Source organism: Hyaena hyaena, unplaced genomic scaffold, assembly GCF_003009895.1.
Source record: "Hyaena hyaena isolate Hyena2069 unplaced genomic scaffold, ASM300989v1 scaffold_218, whole genome shotgun sequence".
NCBI classification, from domain to species: Eukaryota; Metazoa; Chordata; class Mammalia; order Carnivora; family Hyaenidae; genus Hyaena; species Hyaena hyaena.
The window spans coordinates 856,377-872,674 of NW_024080851.1; the positions used below are offsets into that span (position 1 = coordinate 856,377).

The window sequence follows — 16,298 nt, forward strand, 5'->3', positions numbered from 1 at the left end:
CTGAGCTAAAGTCAGATGCTTAGCCAATTGAGCCACCCAGGCGACCCAGGTAGTGACTTTTCAAACACCAGAGCCCTGATTCCTGGCAAGTCCTTGGCAGGTGCCCCAGAGGGGAGCACTGAGCTCTTCAGGTGCTGTGTGGACCCCTCCACGAGAAGAATTCACCTCCTGCTCGGTGGGCCGGCTTGTCTGGCTGTCGCCATCCCTTAGGCGCCTGTCTGTAACTCCAGAGGCAGTTCTTCTTCCTTTTCTTTTCGCTTTATATTTATTTGTTCACATGTTCCCTCCCGCACTCATAGAACGTTGATATGTGTGTGTGTAGAGCTGAGGACACATGTGTCATGGAGCTGTGTTCCTGTTTCCTGAAAGTACCAGTCCACAGGGACCCTGGCCATCGGGTGGGCGGATCTGGGCATGAAGATCCGCGTGTGGAGGGATCTGGGTGGCTGAGGGGCCATGTGTGGGTGGATCTGGACAGCAAGAGGCTGTGTGTGGGGAGGGGTGCAGGTGGCGGGCTTGGGGCCCTGTCCTGGACAAGCATATGAGTCAGCATCGGAGGGATGTAAGTTCCAGACAAACCAGTGACCTTGTGTCATGTTTCTTGAGGAACTGAAGATAAGGAAGGGGTTATAAATAGTCCTCACAGCCAGAGCCAAGGTCACGCTGCCAGCCACTCCAGGCCGCAGGGGCAGTGAGTCAGTTCCCTGGGGTCTATGCACATTTCCACTTGGGGTGTCCCAGGGGTCCCGGGGGGTGGGGAGCCAGGAGGTGGCTCACTAGGGGCTGAATCTTGCTTGCGGGTGCCGGGACCCTGGTCTCACCTGTGTGCCCCGTGCACGCCACTTCTGAGTACCCCAGCTCTTCCCACCTCCCCTGCTCAGATGAGGAGGTCGGGCCCCAGAGTGACTCCAGACAAACGTTCTAGAAAAGGAAGTTCATTTTGTCGGGAATGTGAGCGCTAGGTGTGGCTGTTGGCGTGGGGGCCTCCTGGAGACCACCAGGCAGGGCCCCCACCTCCTCGATGTGGCCCCCATCTCCATGCCATTCGGAGGGAGGGCCTCCCTCCAGACCCCAAGCTCGGAAGAAGAGACTCTGTGAGGAGCAGGGGCCGCCACTCTTGCAGGGAGGCTCCTTGGTTTCTATGACATTCCATAAAAGGAGCTGGATTTTATAAAAGAAAGATTTTATAAAAGAAAGAAAATGTTTATGAAGGAAAACGTGGACTTTCTTAACCACAGATCTTGTCCGTCTTTGACGCTGCAGCTTTGTGGCTGCGAGTAGGGTTCGCGTGGGGGCCGTGCCGGGGCTAAGGTTATGTGGGGTTTTCCCAGGAGCCTGTCTGCTTACCTTGTTTCTTCTCGTTTCAGGTGCTGACTCGCTGCTGTACGCAGGTGCGCGTGGAACAGGTGGGTCGTCCGTGTGTCATGGGGGCGCCGGGCTTTTCACGTGGGATCATCTCTTCATGCAGGGTGTGCTTTGGGGCTCTCACGGTCCCTATGGACCTCAGACAGGACCCGCTCTACTCACCGAGCCTTGGCCTGGACCCCTGGCCTCAGGCCACTTGCACACTTTCCTTAGGGAAGAGACCCAGGCTCACCCTTGTAACATCTGCCTTTCAGATCCCCAAACGTCGGGGGTTCCTGTGCTCGGCCTGCATTTCCTGGCCTGTGACAGGAGAGCCCTCAGTCCATTCCTAGTGATAGAACGTGGGCCACGATGTGCCCGTGCCAGGGGGCATCTGCATGGGTCGGGGTGCCCGTGTGGCCCAGCGTCTGTGTGTGATGATTCTGTGGCACACGTGTCACAAGGTGTCTGTGTGGAAGGGAAACCAGGATAGAAGGCATGCACCTCGTCGGCAAGGAGGGCAGCAGGAATCCGGGGCACGTGGCTCCTGGAAAGTCACGCGGGGCATGGCCTGAGCCACGGCGGCCTGGCCGAGGTCCCGCACGGGAGTCGGCGTCTCTGCACGTGGGATGCTCTCGCCTCCTTGGCGGGTCCTGAGGAGCGGCGGGGATAGTGCACGGGCAGTGTCCGGAGTGTTGGCACGGGCCGTGGTGCCTGGAAAAGACCCCGGGAGGCGAAGGGCCGTATTTGCTGTTCAGCCAGTGTGAGAGGATAGTAGATGTCTTCCGGTTTGCTTGCTTTTGACCGCTGTTCCTTTGCCGTCTGGCCGGGGAGAAACGGTTTGGTCAGTTCCAGAACGTTCCCTGTGCTACGTGAGGGGTGAAGATGCCCGGATGGACACACGGGGGGACTGGCTCTCCCCCAGCCCCGCTGGGAGGTGTCGAGGAAGCTCCGCGTCGGGCACTCCAGGCAGAGTGCTGTAGGGCTTTTCGGTCTCGTTCCTGCCTTCCGTCGTTCCTGGACTCACACCAGTGCAGGAACAGACCTGGAGTGGCTTCACCCAGACGCCGCTGAGTCTCCACAGGTGTGTGCTCCACGCAGGGCCGGGGTTCCTGGTGGCACACAGCAGCCTGGGCCCAGGGAGGGCCCCGACAGCCAGCACGGCTGCTCTGCATCTGAGATTCTGCATCACGTCTGGCAGTTGGCCGCATGCCGCAGGCCTCCTGGGATGGCGCCTGACTTGGCTCAGGACGCAGGTGCCAGCCCTCCCGTGGCGGCCAGTGCTCACATCGATCGTCTCTGCCGGGCTCTTGTGGTTTCTCCCGCTGCAGGAGGGCTTGTGCGCTTGGAGTGCGCCCTTGACCGAGCTCGCTCATTTGGCCGGGCTTCTCTCGGTTTAACTGAAGTGAAGCCCGTGGCTGGTTCCTGTAGCAGGTGACCTTTGGTGTCAGGTTATGCAGACTGAGGCAGGAGTTCCCAAACTGGGGTCTGTTAGTGGGCCCTGTGCGCACGTGCACGTGCACGTGTGTGTGTCGGGATGCTGTTGGGTGTGGTTTGCCTAAACGCAAATGCTGGGAGTGAGAGATCGCGGGTGGAGATTAGCACCGGGACGCTGTGACCCTTCAGGACGTTTGCCCGTGAGCAAGTGCTGCCCGTGTCACGTTTTCTGCCCGTGGCCGTGATGCACTTCTCCGAGAAGTGCAGGATTGTCTCAGAAAAAACGCCCACCACAAAGGACAGTAGGGCGTTGGGGATGGATGAGGAGAGACGGACACAAATGGTATTACTGCCTTTATTGTATTGCAGTGACGCATTTCAGGCTTTGCGCCTGGCAGATCGAGAGGGGGCTCTGTGTAGCAGGTTCGCCGGAGGACCTGGGTGACTCGGCTTCCTCATCGGCCCCACTCCGTGCGGCTGTAGTGTCTTTTCCCTCTGCGTGCGGGCGTGTGGTTGGGTGTGGGTTATTCCCGCCCACAGACGCTGCGGGTTGCTTTAGAAGCCCTGACGCGGATCTGCTCAGCACAGCAGAGTCTCAGCTGAGCTATGGCCTCTGCTTTCCGCAAGTCGTGAACTCTAGGATGCGTGCGCGCTCATGGCTGTGTCTGCGCCCACAGCCGCCCCGCCAGAGCCTGTGCATCTCCCGCGAGTGTGTTAACTGGGGCTGCGATGAGAACCACTTGCTTCAGGCAGCAGAGGGCTGCAGACGCCCTCGTTCTTCAATGCTCTGATTTCTAGGCAACAGTGAAACGTCTCAGGGGTCCTGTTGGATAATAGGCCAAATCTTTTTTTGTTTGTTTGTTTATTTTGAGAGAGCCTGAGAAAGCAGGGAAGAGACAGGCAGAGAGAGAGGGAGAGAATCCCAAGCAGGCTCCGAGCTGTCAGCACAGTGTCCAACCCGGGGCTGTAACTCACGAACCGTGAAATCATGACCTGAGCTGAGATCAAGAGTCCATCGCCCACCGGACTGAGCCTCCTGCTCTCGCAGGGAATAAGTGAGCCTGGATGCAGAGGGCCCTCCCAGCCCAGGCCCCCAGCTGGCGTCTGAGATGAGGTAGTGGTTCCCAGGGAAGAGGAGCGCAGAGGAGGCCTCGCCCCTGACTCAGACAGTGCACCTGCGGGCATGATGACCCGTGTGCCCCCCAGATTCCCATCCGTCTTCAACGGCGGATGTGGCTGAGTTTGTGGACATAGAGAGAAGTCTGGCTGGACCTGTGTCCCCGACAGTAGAGCAGGGATGTGGTCGCAGGGGGAGAGGCCGAGGGTCTGGAGGCGGTGGCCTGGGAGCCCCAGGAGGCTGGAAGGGTGTCCCGCAGCCTCCTGAGGGCCCTGCAGCCTTGTGTCTGTGCGGCTGCCGACAGCCTCGGGCATGCGCCTGCCTCCACCCCCCGTGTGTTTGCTTGGCATCCCGGGGCTCTCCCTGGGCCTGGCCGCAGCCCTGCAGTGGGGCTGTCACAGGGCACAGGTGCTTCCGCGGCTCTGGATGGGGCTGGCTGTGGCCGTCTGGGCCCTGCCTCGGGCCCCACGCACGTTGCGGACGTGCAGAGGAGCAGGGAAGGGTGTTTGTGGAAGGTGTTTGAAGGAGTGGTTCTGAACAGACTTGGGGGGCCTTCCAGAACTTTCCGGGGGAAGCCAGCAAAGGCCCCGCGGCTTCGGGGCCTGGACGGGTGTTAAGTCGGCCTGAGTGCGCCCCAGGTTGGGGGTGGGACGACCCTCTTCCATTGACCTTTGCTCCCAGCCTCCGTCTGCAGCTGTAGGCAGAGCCTTCCCCCACAGCCACCCCGGGGCCGTCGCTGCACCTGGCACACATTTCTCCAGAAACCGAGGCTCCACCCCTTTCTAACCACAGGCCAGACTTTGGTCCATGCTTGGCTTTGACTTCACCATGCTTTCCCGCACCTAATGTAACATCCGGGCCTTTGGCGTTTTCCAGCTGGCCAGGGAGAAATCGCCTGCATTTCTGGGAGAGTGTCCGCCTCCCTCGTGGGAACTGCTGGCGGGCGACCCAGAGCCTCTGTTCACAGACCCTTAGAGGAGGCGGGACAGGCCGCCGCAGATTCAGGAAACCCTAGCCATGCTGGGCCTCACACAGTGAGCCCAGGCTGAAAGCAGGGCCGAGCTAGATTTGCTGGTGGCCAGATGGCAGTGGACATGCAGCAGGGGACACGTTGATCTGGTGACCGCTTACCTCCAGCCAGGGAGGGGGCTGCGCAGAGCCTGGCTAATAATTAACACCCTCGCTGGCTGCAGGCCGGTCACAGCAGCGAAAGCTTGTCCTGCGTCTGTCCCCGTCCAGTGTGGGACACCAGCATCCTGCATCACGACCACACGCATGGGAAGGGGGCGCTGGGCTCCCACCACCTGGGCCACTGACTGCGCTGTGGGCTCAGCTGCTTGTGGCCCCCAGCAAGCCCTTGCCCTCAGGGTCGACGGGGCTGTGTTTTTCAGAGAATGATTGTTCCCAGGTCCCCAGGCTGGAATCCACCACAGAGAAGAGGGTTCTGGTTGAGTGTCCTTTCTTTTGTGGCGTGGATTGTGTAGCCCCCACAGGCTCTGAATGCTGGGGGGGTCCTTGAAGGCAGTGGCTGAACAGGATTGGGGTGGAAATAGCGGTGCACTCTTGAGGGCAGGCTGGGCACTTCCTGGCTTAATTCCCCGGGAGGACACCACGAGCGTCAGGAGAGGCCTCGTATCGATGGCACTTAAGTGACCGAAGCGTGTTTTTACCTACAAGAGGGGTGATTCTTACCAAAAATGCAACCAACACACTTCCCCCACCAAAGCAGGCAAATCTCTGCGGGAGTGGGGCCGCAGCAGCTGGAGGGGGGGGGTTGGGGGCAGTGCTCCGGAACCGATTGCTGCCCGAGTTCCACGTGACTGGGGTCTGCACCGCCTGCTTCTTCACATAGAAGTGGGTGTTGCGCTAGCTGGCATGGCGCCTGTGGTGTCCAGGCCGAGCCGGGAACGTCCCTGTTTGGAGAGCCGGGGGCCTGGGACAGGTGCTTTCCTGGGGTCACTGCAGGTGTCCCCGAGGTGTGGGGAGGTCTCTCCCGTGTGTCTGGGGTGCCAGGCAGCAGGAGGTCTGGCCTCACGCTGGGCTCGCTTGTCTGGGTCTCTCCTAGTGCAGTTCCCTGGCTTCTCCTTTGAGAGATCGGGAAACGGTTCTGGCAGGAAAGAGGAGGTTTTGTCCTGTAGCATTTCGAGGGCGCCTGTCCAGGTGGAACAAGGAAGGTGCCATGCCGCTGCCTGGGCCCCTCCATGTTCTTTTTTTTTTTAATGTTTTATTTATTTCTGAGAGACAGAGAGAGACAGTGTGAGCAGGGGAGGGGCAGAGAGAGGGAGACACAGAATCTGAAGCAGGTTCCAGGCTCCAAGCTGTCAGCACAGAGCCCGACGCGGGGCTTGAACCCACGAGCTGTGAGATCATGACCTGACCTGAAGTCAGATGCCTAACTGAGCCACCCAGGCGCCCCTAGGCCCCTCCGTGTTCTGAGAAGCTTCTCCACCTGGCTCACACAGTGCTCCCTGGCAGCATGACCGGCCACGGTCCCCTCGCCTGCATGGCCAGCTGCATGGTGAGCTCGGTGGCCTGTCCTCAGGTTGAATGGAGTGTGGATGGCGGGCTCCTGGGGACCGGTGCAGATGTGGCCTGGATCCCCATGTAAGAGCAGTCGGTTAGCTTTGCGACGTTGGGCCGTGACGTCACTCTGATCTCTGCAGCCGACTTTATGTAAAGCACTTACTTCAACCCAAACCTGAAACTTTGTTACTGGCCTTTAAGGGATGCTAGGGGTCCACCGCTTCCTGAAAATTGGCAAATAAAGAGAAACAAGCTTTTTTTAATTTGTGAGAAGGAGTGGGGGGGAGAGAATTCCAGGCAGGCCGGAAATCAAAAGTTGGTTGCTTAACTGACTGAGCCACCCGGGCGCCCTGAGAAACAAGCTTTTAATCTTCTTTTCTTGCACAAACTGTACCTCAAGGTTAAAAATAGACAAAGAGGGAAAGCTTTGTTTTCCTTTGTTGTTATTTTTTTTTCCCAAAGAGGGAAAGTTTTATTTAAGGAGAAAAGCTGGCCTGCAGATGACCAGAAAGTGACAGAGTTAAATTGTGCCCAGTTGCAGTAATGGGTGGCCATGACCCTCTGTGACCTCCTGGATCGCAAAAGGAAGCTAGTGGGATCATGTGCCTCGCCAGGGGAAGTCGGCCGGGCACGTGGGCCTCGCAGAAGCACAGGCTGTCCCTTGGCCGAGCCCCTGGCAGCGACCAGCCCAGAACAACGCGTAGCCCAGAACTGTCCGCCCCAGTGGACAGGAGGTGCGGGGCCAGAGCGGGGAAGTTTTGCTGGGCAGAAAGCACGAGGTCACGTCAAAAAAAAAAAAAAATCACAGAGGAGGAAGCCTCTCTGTTGTTAAGGAAGCGAAGAGAAGAGACGTTACATAAACCTGGTCAGGCTGTATTTGGAGCTGGAGCCCAATAATCTGACTGTAAGAAAACAAAAACAAAACTTGTAAGACAGGGAAATGGGAACATCGATTAGTTATTAGGTGGCATTAAAGAATCCTGGTTAATGATACTGGCATTTTGTGGTTGTGTTTAAAAAACTCAGGGGCCCCTGGGAGGCTCCAGCAGTTGAGTGTCTAACTCGTGGTCTCGGCTCAGGTCGTGATCTCATGGTTTGTGAGTTCACGCCTCATGTCGGGCTCTGTGCTGACAGCTTGGAGCTGCTTGGGATCCTCTCTCTCTCCCTCTCTCTCCGCCCCTCTCCCCAGGTCATGCTCTCTCTGAAATAAAAACAAAAAACAAAAAACAACTCCTGAGGATGCCTACTGAAATATTTACAGAGGAAGCAATGTGATGTGTGGGGCTGGTGTCATGATGGTGCGGGGGTGGGGGGGGCACAGGTGGGCGTGGGGATACACTTGGGGGCTGACAGGTGCGCCCTGGAGCTCAGGAGCCTGGCCGGGATGTAGGTACAGGGTGAGCACAGAGCTCAGGGCAGGCTGGGAGCTCCCCACTTGCTGGTAGGAATTTGCCCCTCACCCCTCCCCTCGGTGTTCCTGTTGTCTTGTGTGACCTAATGGCTCCGGCTCGCCCCTGAGTCATCAGTGGCATTCTGGACAGAGGACAGACAGACGGGTGACATGTGGAAAGATGAGTCCACTTGATGAAGTGTTTCACTGCACACCTGCTGAGGTCAGCAGCATGTGACACAGGGTCGATACACTGTTTTTTGAAATGGCAACGTTTGCTTCATTCATGCTGCCTTTAAAGTGATTGTTCCACAGACTGCAGGGTCATTTCAGACATACCAAGGGCGTCCTCATTCTGTTCCCCCAGGAAGATCATCTACTTCCCTCCTCCCCAGAGATTAACTTTAATAAGATGTGCCCCCTGGAAGAAATCAGGCCAAGGCGCATACATTGAGTGGGGGAAGATTTGGACTCTGTGTGATGGACAGCTTTGGAAAATTCAGAGTTAAAAATGGGCTTGGACGTGACGAGGTAGTGAGCTTCCTGTCCTTGGGGGGTATTCAAGTAGAGGCCACAGTGGTCCTTCCTAAGGTGATTGCCAGCTGCAGCAGTGTCTGCAAGGGATATTTTAGTGAAGCCGGCGTTGTATTGCATTTGGTAATATGATTTTTTGTGCAAACCAGTGCACAGAGTATCCAGGTTTCTGGGCTGCTAGATGTGGTCCAACATCAGCAGTCCCATTGTCAGGTGGGAGCTTCGGGACACGTATTCTCTGCTCCACTGCAAGCCAGCTGGACGAGAAACTCTGGGGTGGTGTCCCCAGATCTCTTTTTTAACATAGAGAGGGAGAAGGAGAGAGAGGAGGGGAACTGGGTAGGGGCAGAGAGGGGAGGGATAATCCCAAGCAAGGCTCCGCACTGTCAGCACGGAGCCCGACATGGGGCTTGATCTCACCACCTGTGAGTGTAAGGCATCCTCTGTGGAAAGAGACAGGGTCACACGCTTAGAAATATGACTGAACTAGACTGTGGTCATGATTTGTTCTGTAACATTATGGTGACAGATTTACTCTGTGGGGATGTTAGAATGGGGACATTTGGGGCGCCTGGGTGGCTTAGTCGGTTTGGCGTCCGGCTCTTGGTGTCGGCTCAGCTCATGATCTATCTCACAGTTCGTGAGTTCACTCCCTGAGTCGGGCTCTGTGCTGACAGTGCTGAGCCTGCTTGGGATTCTCTCTCTCTGCCCCTCCCTCAATAAATAAATAAAAAATGGGAAAAAAATGGGGACGTTTTCCCGCTATTTCTTACATGAGTCCGAGACTCCCCATCTACGGGTTCTCATAGATTTAGTTGCAGTCAGACCTCCTCGCGTGCAGATTTGTGACCTTGCTGGATGTGTCTGCCATCCCAAATCAGTGGTCGGTGTGTGTTCGTGGTCACCCATGGACACCTGTGGGACCGAGACTGTGGGAGCTGCCCGTGGAGACTGCCCCCAGCTCGGGACCCTGGGCGGTGCTATGGCAGCTCTCCGACTGATCCTGAACCCCTGGCCCCCCAGCAGGTGGGCTCAGGGCCACGTGCTCGCACTCAGCTCCCGTCAGTGCTCCCCTGTTGAAAAGGACCCTCCCGCATTGCTGCAGGCTCTAGCACTGCAAGCCCGGGAGAGCTGTCACGTGTTCACGCGGACTTTGTAGGGTAGCGTGATCCGGAGGAGCAAGAATCGAACGCACTGATGAGGTCGTGATCTGGGGTCCTCAGACGGCTCCGTTGTCCAGTCGTCACCTGCGAACTTTCTGTACACCTGACCTGCCCGTCAGCGCAGACCCCAGCCCCCGTGCGCTGCCTCTCTTTGAGCCTGGGGTGGGCAGTTCTCTTGGCTTTTTGGGGGTGCCAGGGAAGAGGGAAGTAGACTGTCCACCGTGGTGCAGGAAGGGTTCTCCGGGACCCCGGGTCCCAGCCCTGCTGTGCACCCGTGCTGTGACTCCCGCTGCCCGGCCCGGGTCCCCACTCCATCTTGGGGTGGTGGGGGTGTGAGGGTCCCCAGCTCAGCGGGCTGCTGTGCGGGCTCGGCAGGTCGGCACCAAGTGGCGTCTGGGCTGGGTGTGCCTGTGGGATGGGGACATGTGCTTGCGTATCACATGCTGTCCGTTTGCCGCATGTGCCCTCAGACGTGTCATTTACCCTGATCGGGATTTGTGGGTGGTTGTGGATTCAAGCGTCTGTTGACTTGCGGAATCCTAAACTTGAGCGCTTATGTGCGCCTGAGACAGACAGCCGTCCGTCCCCCTCTGACAGTCTGGGGTTCCCCTGGCCTGAAATCCCCCGCTGGGCCTCCACACAGCGTTGGTTGTGAAAGCTTCGCCCCACTTAGGGGACCGCCTGCCCACAGCTGAGCTCCAGCTCTGCCCCGCCCTGTAGCCGCCCCAGCCACAGGCCCCGCCTTCCAGCAGCAGCAGCAGAAGCAGATGCCACGGACCCTTGCCGTCCAGCAGCAGATCTGTGGCTCCTGAGGCTCACATGTGGTCAGGTTGTGTGGCGATGGCGGCCGGTACATCTGGCCAGGGCAGGCTCGGGAGCCGACACGGTGGGCTCTGGGTCCCCCTGCAGGGTGACGGGGGATGTGTCACGGGACTGAAGAGGCTGGCTCCAGGCGCCCAGCCAGAGGCACTGTGCTGCCCGCATCTGTCTTCCAGAACGGAAGGAGGGACCGGCCAGGTAAGGCAGTCTTTATTTAAATTCTTTAAAAATGTTTTTATCATTGAAATGCAGTTGACAGGGGCACCTGGGTGGCTCAGTCGGCTAAGAGTCCGACTTCACTCAGGTCATGATCTCACAGTTCATAGGTTTGAGCCCTGCATTGGGCTCTGTAGTGACAGCTTAGAGCCTGGAGTCTGCTTTGGATTCTGTGTCTCCTTCTCTCTCTCTGCACCTCCCCAGCTTGTGTTCTGTCTCTCTCTCTCAAAAATACATAAACATTAAAAACATTAAGACAAAAAAAATAGAAATGGGGGCACCAGAGTGGCTCAGTTGGTTAAGCGTCCGACTTCAGCTCAGGTCATGGTCTCACGGTTCGTGGGTTCGAGCCCCACATTGGGCTCTGTGCTGACAGCTCGGAGCCTGGAGCCTGCTTCAGATTCTGTGTCTCCCTCTTTCTCTGCCCCTCCCCTGCTCACACTCTGTCTCTCTCTGTCTCAAAAATAGTAAACGTTAAAAAGAAAAAAAAAACAAGAAATAGAGTAGACCTCCAAGAGTATATTGATTTCAGGTGCACAGTGTAGTGAGGGGCAGCTCTGTACATAACACCGTGGTAATCATGGGTACCATCTCTCAGGAGATCACGTGACTTCAGTACCATCGCTCGTACCCCTACGCTGTCCCTGTGACTTGTTCGCTCCGTAACTGGAAGCCTGTGTCTCTCTTCCTCTTCCGTCTGGAGCCCGTTGGTTTGTTCTCTGTATTTATGGGTTGGTTCCTTCTTTCTGTTGGTTCATTTGCTTTGTTTTTTAGATGCCAGATAGTGAAGTCCTACGGTATTTGTCTTCTTTTCTCTAACTTATTCCCTTAGCACAGTGCTCCTTAGCTCAATCCATGCTATTGCAGAGATTTCATCCTTTTTTATGGCGGAGAAATAGTCCATTGTGCATGTACACTGCATGTTCTATATCCATTCGTCCATCGATGGACACTTGGGCTGCTTCTGTATCTTGGGTGGTGTAAATAAGCCACATAAGCATAGGGACGCGCACAGCTTTTCAAGTCAGCATTTTGTCATATCCAATAAGATATAAGTATATAATATTTATTTATTAAAATATGTAAAGAACTTAGGCAACTCATCACTAAAAAACCAAATTATTTGATTGAAAAAGGGGCAAGGGTTCTGAGCAGATATTTCCCCCAAAGAAGACATCCAGACGGCCAGCATTCAAAAGAAAAGATGCTCACCACCACTGACCATTGGGAAATGCAAATCCAAACCGCGATGAGACACCACCTCACAGCTGTCAGAGTAGCTAAAATGAATGACTCAGGAAACGACAGATGTTGGCGAGGATGCAGAGAAAGAGGAACCCTTCTGTGCTGTTGGTGGGAATGCAGACGGGCACAGCCGCTCTGGACAACTGGTTGGGGGTTCCTCCACACTACCCTGTGATCCAGTAATTCCAGTACTGGGTATTTACCCAAAGAAAGTGACTTCATTCATTTGGTTCTTGGAGGGCAAGACGGGGTTCAAGTCCAATCTGCAACTCTCATGTGGCTGCCACTATGGCTCCAGCCAAGACTTGGCTGCTTTTTTTTTTTTTTTTGAGAGAGAGAGTGTGTGAGCAGGTGAGCAAGGCGCAGAGAGAAAGAGGTGGGGCTTACCTGAAGTGGGGCTCCTGTTTTACCGAAAGTGGGACTCGAACTCATGAACTGTGAGATCGTGTCCCTAGCCGAAGTCAGATGCCTAACGAGGCCACCCAGGCATCCTCACCTGCCACTTGCATGCAGCACTGATCCCTCTCTTCCTGAACGTGGTCCTTGCCACTCGGCACATAGTTCCACGGTCACTGTCCTCCTGACCACCCTCGTTCACTGTACATCTGCCCCTTGGTGTGTTTTCAGCCCCACCGTGTGCAGGGGGTCTGCACTCCTGGTAAGCGCTGGAAAAATAATGCTTGAAGTGAGCTCTTCAGTGAGTTAACTGTCAGGGAGGGGTCTGTAGGGATGATCTGATCTCATATGTGGGCTGCATGATACCCAGTCTTACTCTTCCAACCCCTTAGAGCAGGCGGCCCATGGGGACAGTGTGCTGGCTTCTCTGTCCTCGTGCTTGCATTCAGTGGGGTCTTGGAGCCCGGGCGCTGCTCCCTGCATGGGAGGGCCCTGCGATCTTCTTGTTATGGACTTAGTGTCCTGGAGATGCCGGATCTTCCATCCCAGCACTGACCTGGGAAGCGGGTGGGGACACGTGCACACCGGAGTCCTCGAGGCCCCAAGACGCGCTCCCGGGGACTGGCTACGGGAAGCTCTCCCTACAAGACTTGAAAAGCAGATTGCACTTGCAGGCAATTACCCTGAGGCAGCTGCTAAGGATACTGGAAAGTTGTGAGCCGTAGGGTCTGATCACAGCGCCACTAGCGAGCATCAAACATTGGGGCCCAAATGACATTCAGGCAAAGAGGAAATGGTGCTCCCACTTGACCCTGGATGCCACCCAGCTGTTGAAGATTACTTTGTAGGAGAAAATTTGAGGATTATATCATATCATATCATACATCATAAAATATTATATTGTGTCCTGTTATATATATCATACACATATTGTATCCTATTATATCATACAGCATATATCATACATATATTGTATCCTGTTACATCATATATTGTATATCATGCATTGTATCATATTAAATTGTATCTTTTTACATCATATCATGTCATATATATATGTTGTAGCCCATTATATCATCATATATCACATTTATATTATGTTGTATCATTATATCCTACCATATAGCATATATCATATCATACATATATTGTATCCTATTATATTATATCATACAGCATATATCATATATTGTATCCTATTATCATTTACTGTATATATACATCATATATTAAATTGTATTGTATTACATTATATCATATATGTGTTATATTGTATCTATTATATGTCATATATCACCTAACATACTATTGTATCCCATTATATAATATATACTGTATCATATCAAATGTCATACATATTACATAGTATTCTATCATATCATCATACGTATTACATATATCATGTTGTGTCATATTATAAACTTTCCAATCCAGCCCGTGCTGGACACATGACTTTCCTTGCATAGAGAAAAGAGAAAAACTGTTGGTGTGTGTAGAAGTCACTGCTGGTCTAAACCCGTTCACTGGCCCATGGGGTGTTCCCAGGTCAAAGCCCTATGTTTAGAGGACACATCTGAAAATGTAACAATCACTGTTTTATCATTTTTTGAAAGTTTATTTACTTATTTTGAGAGAGAGAGAGCGGGGGTGGGTGGAGGGCAGAGAGAGAGAGAATCTCAGTGCAGAGCCTGGTGTAGGGCTTGAACTCATTAATTATGAGGTCACGACCTGAGCCCACATCAAGAGTCAGACACTCAACTGACGGAGCCCCCTGGGCGCCCCATCCATTTTAATGTTTATAAGCGAAGCACGACTCCCAGTGCCAGCTGTGCTGGGCAGAGGTCAAGGTGGCTCCCCGTCCACCTGCCTGTGTGGGTAGCCCGGGCTGGGTGCTGACCTCGGGCAGCTGGGGCTTCCGCAGACGAGCTGTGTCCTGGGTCAGGTAGGGTTGGTGCCACGGACTTGACTTCCTCATAGGTACCAGAGGGAACAGCATTTTAGTGAGGAATTAGAGTCGCATGCAAAGCTTCCTGGGCTGGTCACGTTCTGTACGCAGTGGGTAGGCTGACATGATTTAGGGATGAGTCCCAATTTGCAGGTAGGTTTGGTGATAGGGGTTGGTACAAGGAGACCTCTCTCCTGATGGGACCTGAGTTCTCTGGGCTATTGGCAGGAGCCACTGTCTCACTCTCTGACTCCTAGCTGTGGGAGGAGCGCCGGGAAATGGGATCTTAGCCCGAATGCAAGTGCTCGCCGGCAGGAGGTTTCAGGGCGAGCTTCTCTGTTCACTGGCTGCCGGCAGCCGGGAGCACCTGGTGGATGTCCTTCCCCTCCTCGCAGACGAGGACCCTGGTGGACCGGCTCCTGGCTGAGCCAAGAGCGCCCTGTCTGTAGAGACCCGGCTGGGGTTTGAGCCCAGCTTTTTCTGCCCACGGCACTTCCCCAGGGGTCGTCACTGGGGAAGCACCTGGATGATGGCGGAGATGCTCTTTTGGGTGGCAGTGAGGAGCCCACAACCTTGGGGACAGTTTTTGAAATGGTCACTTGGTAAATGGTAATTTCAGGTGGTCATTTGAAGTTCCCTGGAAATTAGGAAGTCTGGTTCTTCACGGGTAGAAAAGCATGGCAGAGAGTGGGGTTCGAGCTTGGTTTTGGGCAGTGGTTGTTAATTTAGGGAGATGAGATACTGTAATTTGTAAGAAATACCGATTTGGGCACAAAAACCCATGGGGTTTCCTAAGTGGAGGAGCAGAAAGATGTCTCTTGTGCTAAGGGGGTAATGCTTGGAAAGCACCTGAGGATGGGGGCTGGCTGCCAGGGAGACCGCCCACGCGGTCACAGGGTCAGAGCTGTAAGCCAGGCCTCCCAACCCTGGGAGGAGGGGCTGCTGGGTGTCCGCCCACGTGGTTACGGGGGCGGAGCTGTAAGCCCCACCCCCGACCTCGGGAGGAGGGGCTGCAGGTTGAATCAATCACCAAAGGCCAATGATTTCATCAGTCATGCTCCTTGTAATGAAACCCCGTAACTCCCCCACCCCCATAAAACAGATGGGGTCCCCAGAGCTTCAGGATTGGTGAGCACGTGGAGATGAGGGGACAGCAGGCCCTGGGGAGGGGTGGTAGCTCGGCGCCCCCTCCCCAGACCGCGCCCTGGGCAGCTCTCCCTTCTGTTCCTGAGTTACATCCTTTGATAACAGACCAGTGATTTAGTGAGTGATCAAATCTAGTTTTCTTCTTTTTTTCCTCCCTTTTCTTTCCTGGAGAATTTTTTGTTAAAAATTTAGCATGTAAATGAATGTGGAGGAATACTGTCGTGTCCTGTGAGTGAGGCCTGTGGTTGTGGCTTGTGGGTGTGGCCTGTGGGTCCTCTGGCGTGTGGCTTGCCCACATGCATCAAGGCTCTGGCCCTTGGTCTCCACACCATCCCCCTCCTCAGCGATGGGACCAGGGCCTGTGGGCGCCCACCCTTCTCTCCCGCCCTCTCGGTGGCCCAGCCCCCTGCCTGGCCCCAGCAGCTGCCTGTGCTGCATTCCCCTGGCCTGGGGGAGGGGGAGCCCCACTAGAGTGTTCCCCCGACAAGAACACTAATAAAGCTGACGTTGCTGAGCGCTTATGCCTTCCAGGCAGTTTCTCGCTCTCTCTGAGCCGGGCCACATCTGATGGTTCCCCATGGGGTCATGTTCATTGACCGGCCCCAGTGTGCAGGTGGGGAAACTGAGGCTTCCAGAGGTCACCCAGGCGTCACTGTCCTCACATGAGGGGACGGGGACGGATGCTTGCTCGGCGCCCGCTGGAGCAGCTGCTACTCCCCACAGCCCATTCCAGGCCCAGCAGCTGGTGGCACCAGGTTTCCACCTGCACTGTCCACCATCAGATGCGCGCCCTTCTGTTAAACCTGGCTGCCGCCGCCAGGAAACCCCCTCAGAACACTCTGGAACCCTGTGGGTCACCCCTTTTCAGAAGCCTCTGCAGGGCTCCTCCTGGCCCCGGATATGCTCTGACTGGGTTCAGGCTCCAGGAGCCCCGACAGCGGGGCCCGTCTCCCCTCGTCCCTGCGCTGCGTCCCCTCTCTGGGGCTCCTCCTGGCGGTCTCCAGGGCAGCCTCCCGAAGGCCC

At 55.4% G+C, this 16,298-nt stretch overlaps 1 protein-coding gene across 4 annotated transcripts in view; it reads left to right on the top strand.

Annotated features, from left to right (window-relative positions):
• TNS3 (tensin 3) overlaps window positions 1–16,298 on the top strand; it is a 197,954-nt gene that overhangs the window by 60,198 nt on the left and 121,458 nt on the right. For all 4 annotated transcript variants that reach the window (XM_039242960.1, XM_039242962.1, XM_039242961.1 and 1 more), the window contains one exon: window positions 1,368–1,406. In XM_039242960.1, the coding sequence (XP_039098891.1) occupies window positions 1,368–1,406 (39 nt within the window). The remainder of the gene's footprint in view (window positions 1–1,367; window positions 1,407–16,298) is intronic.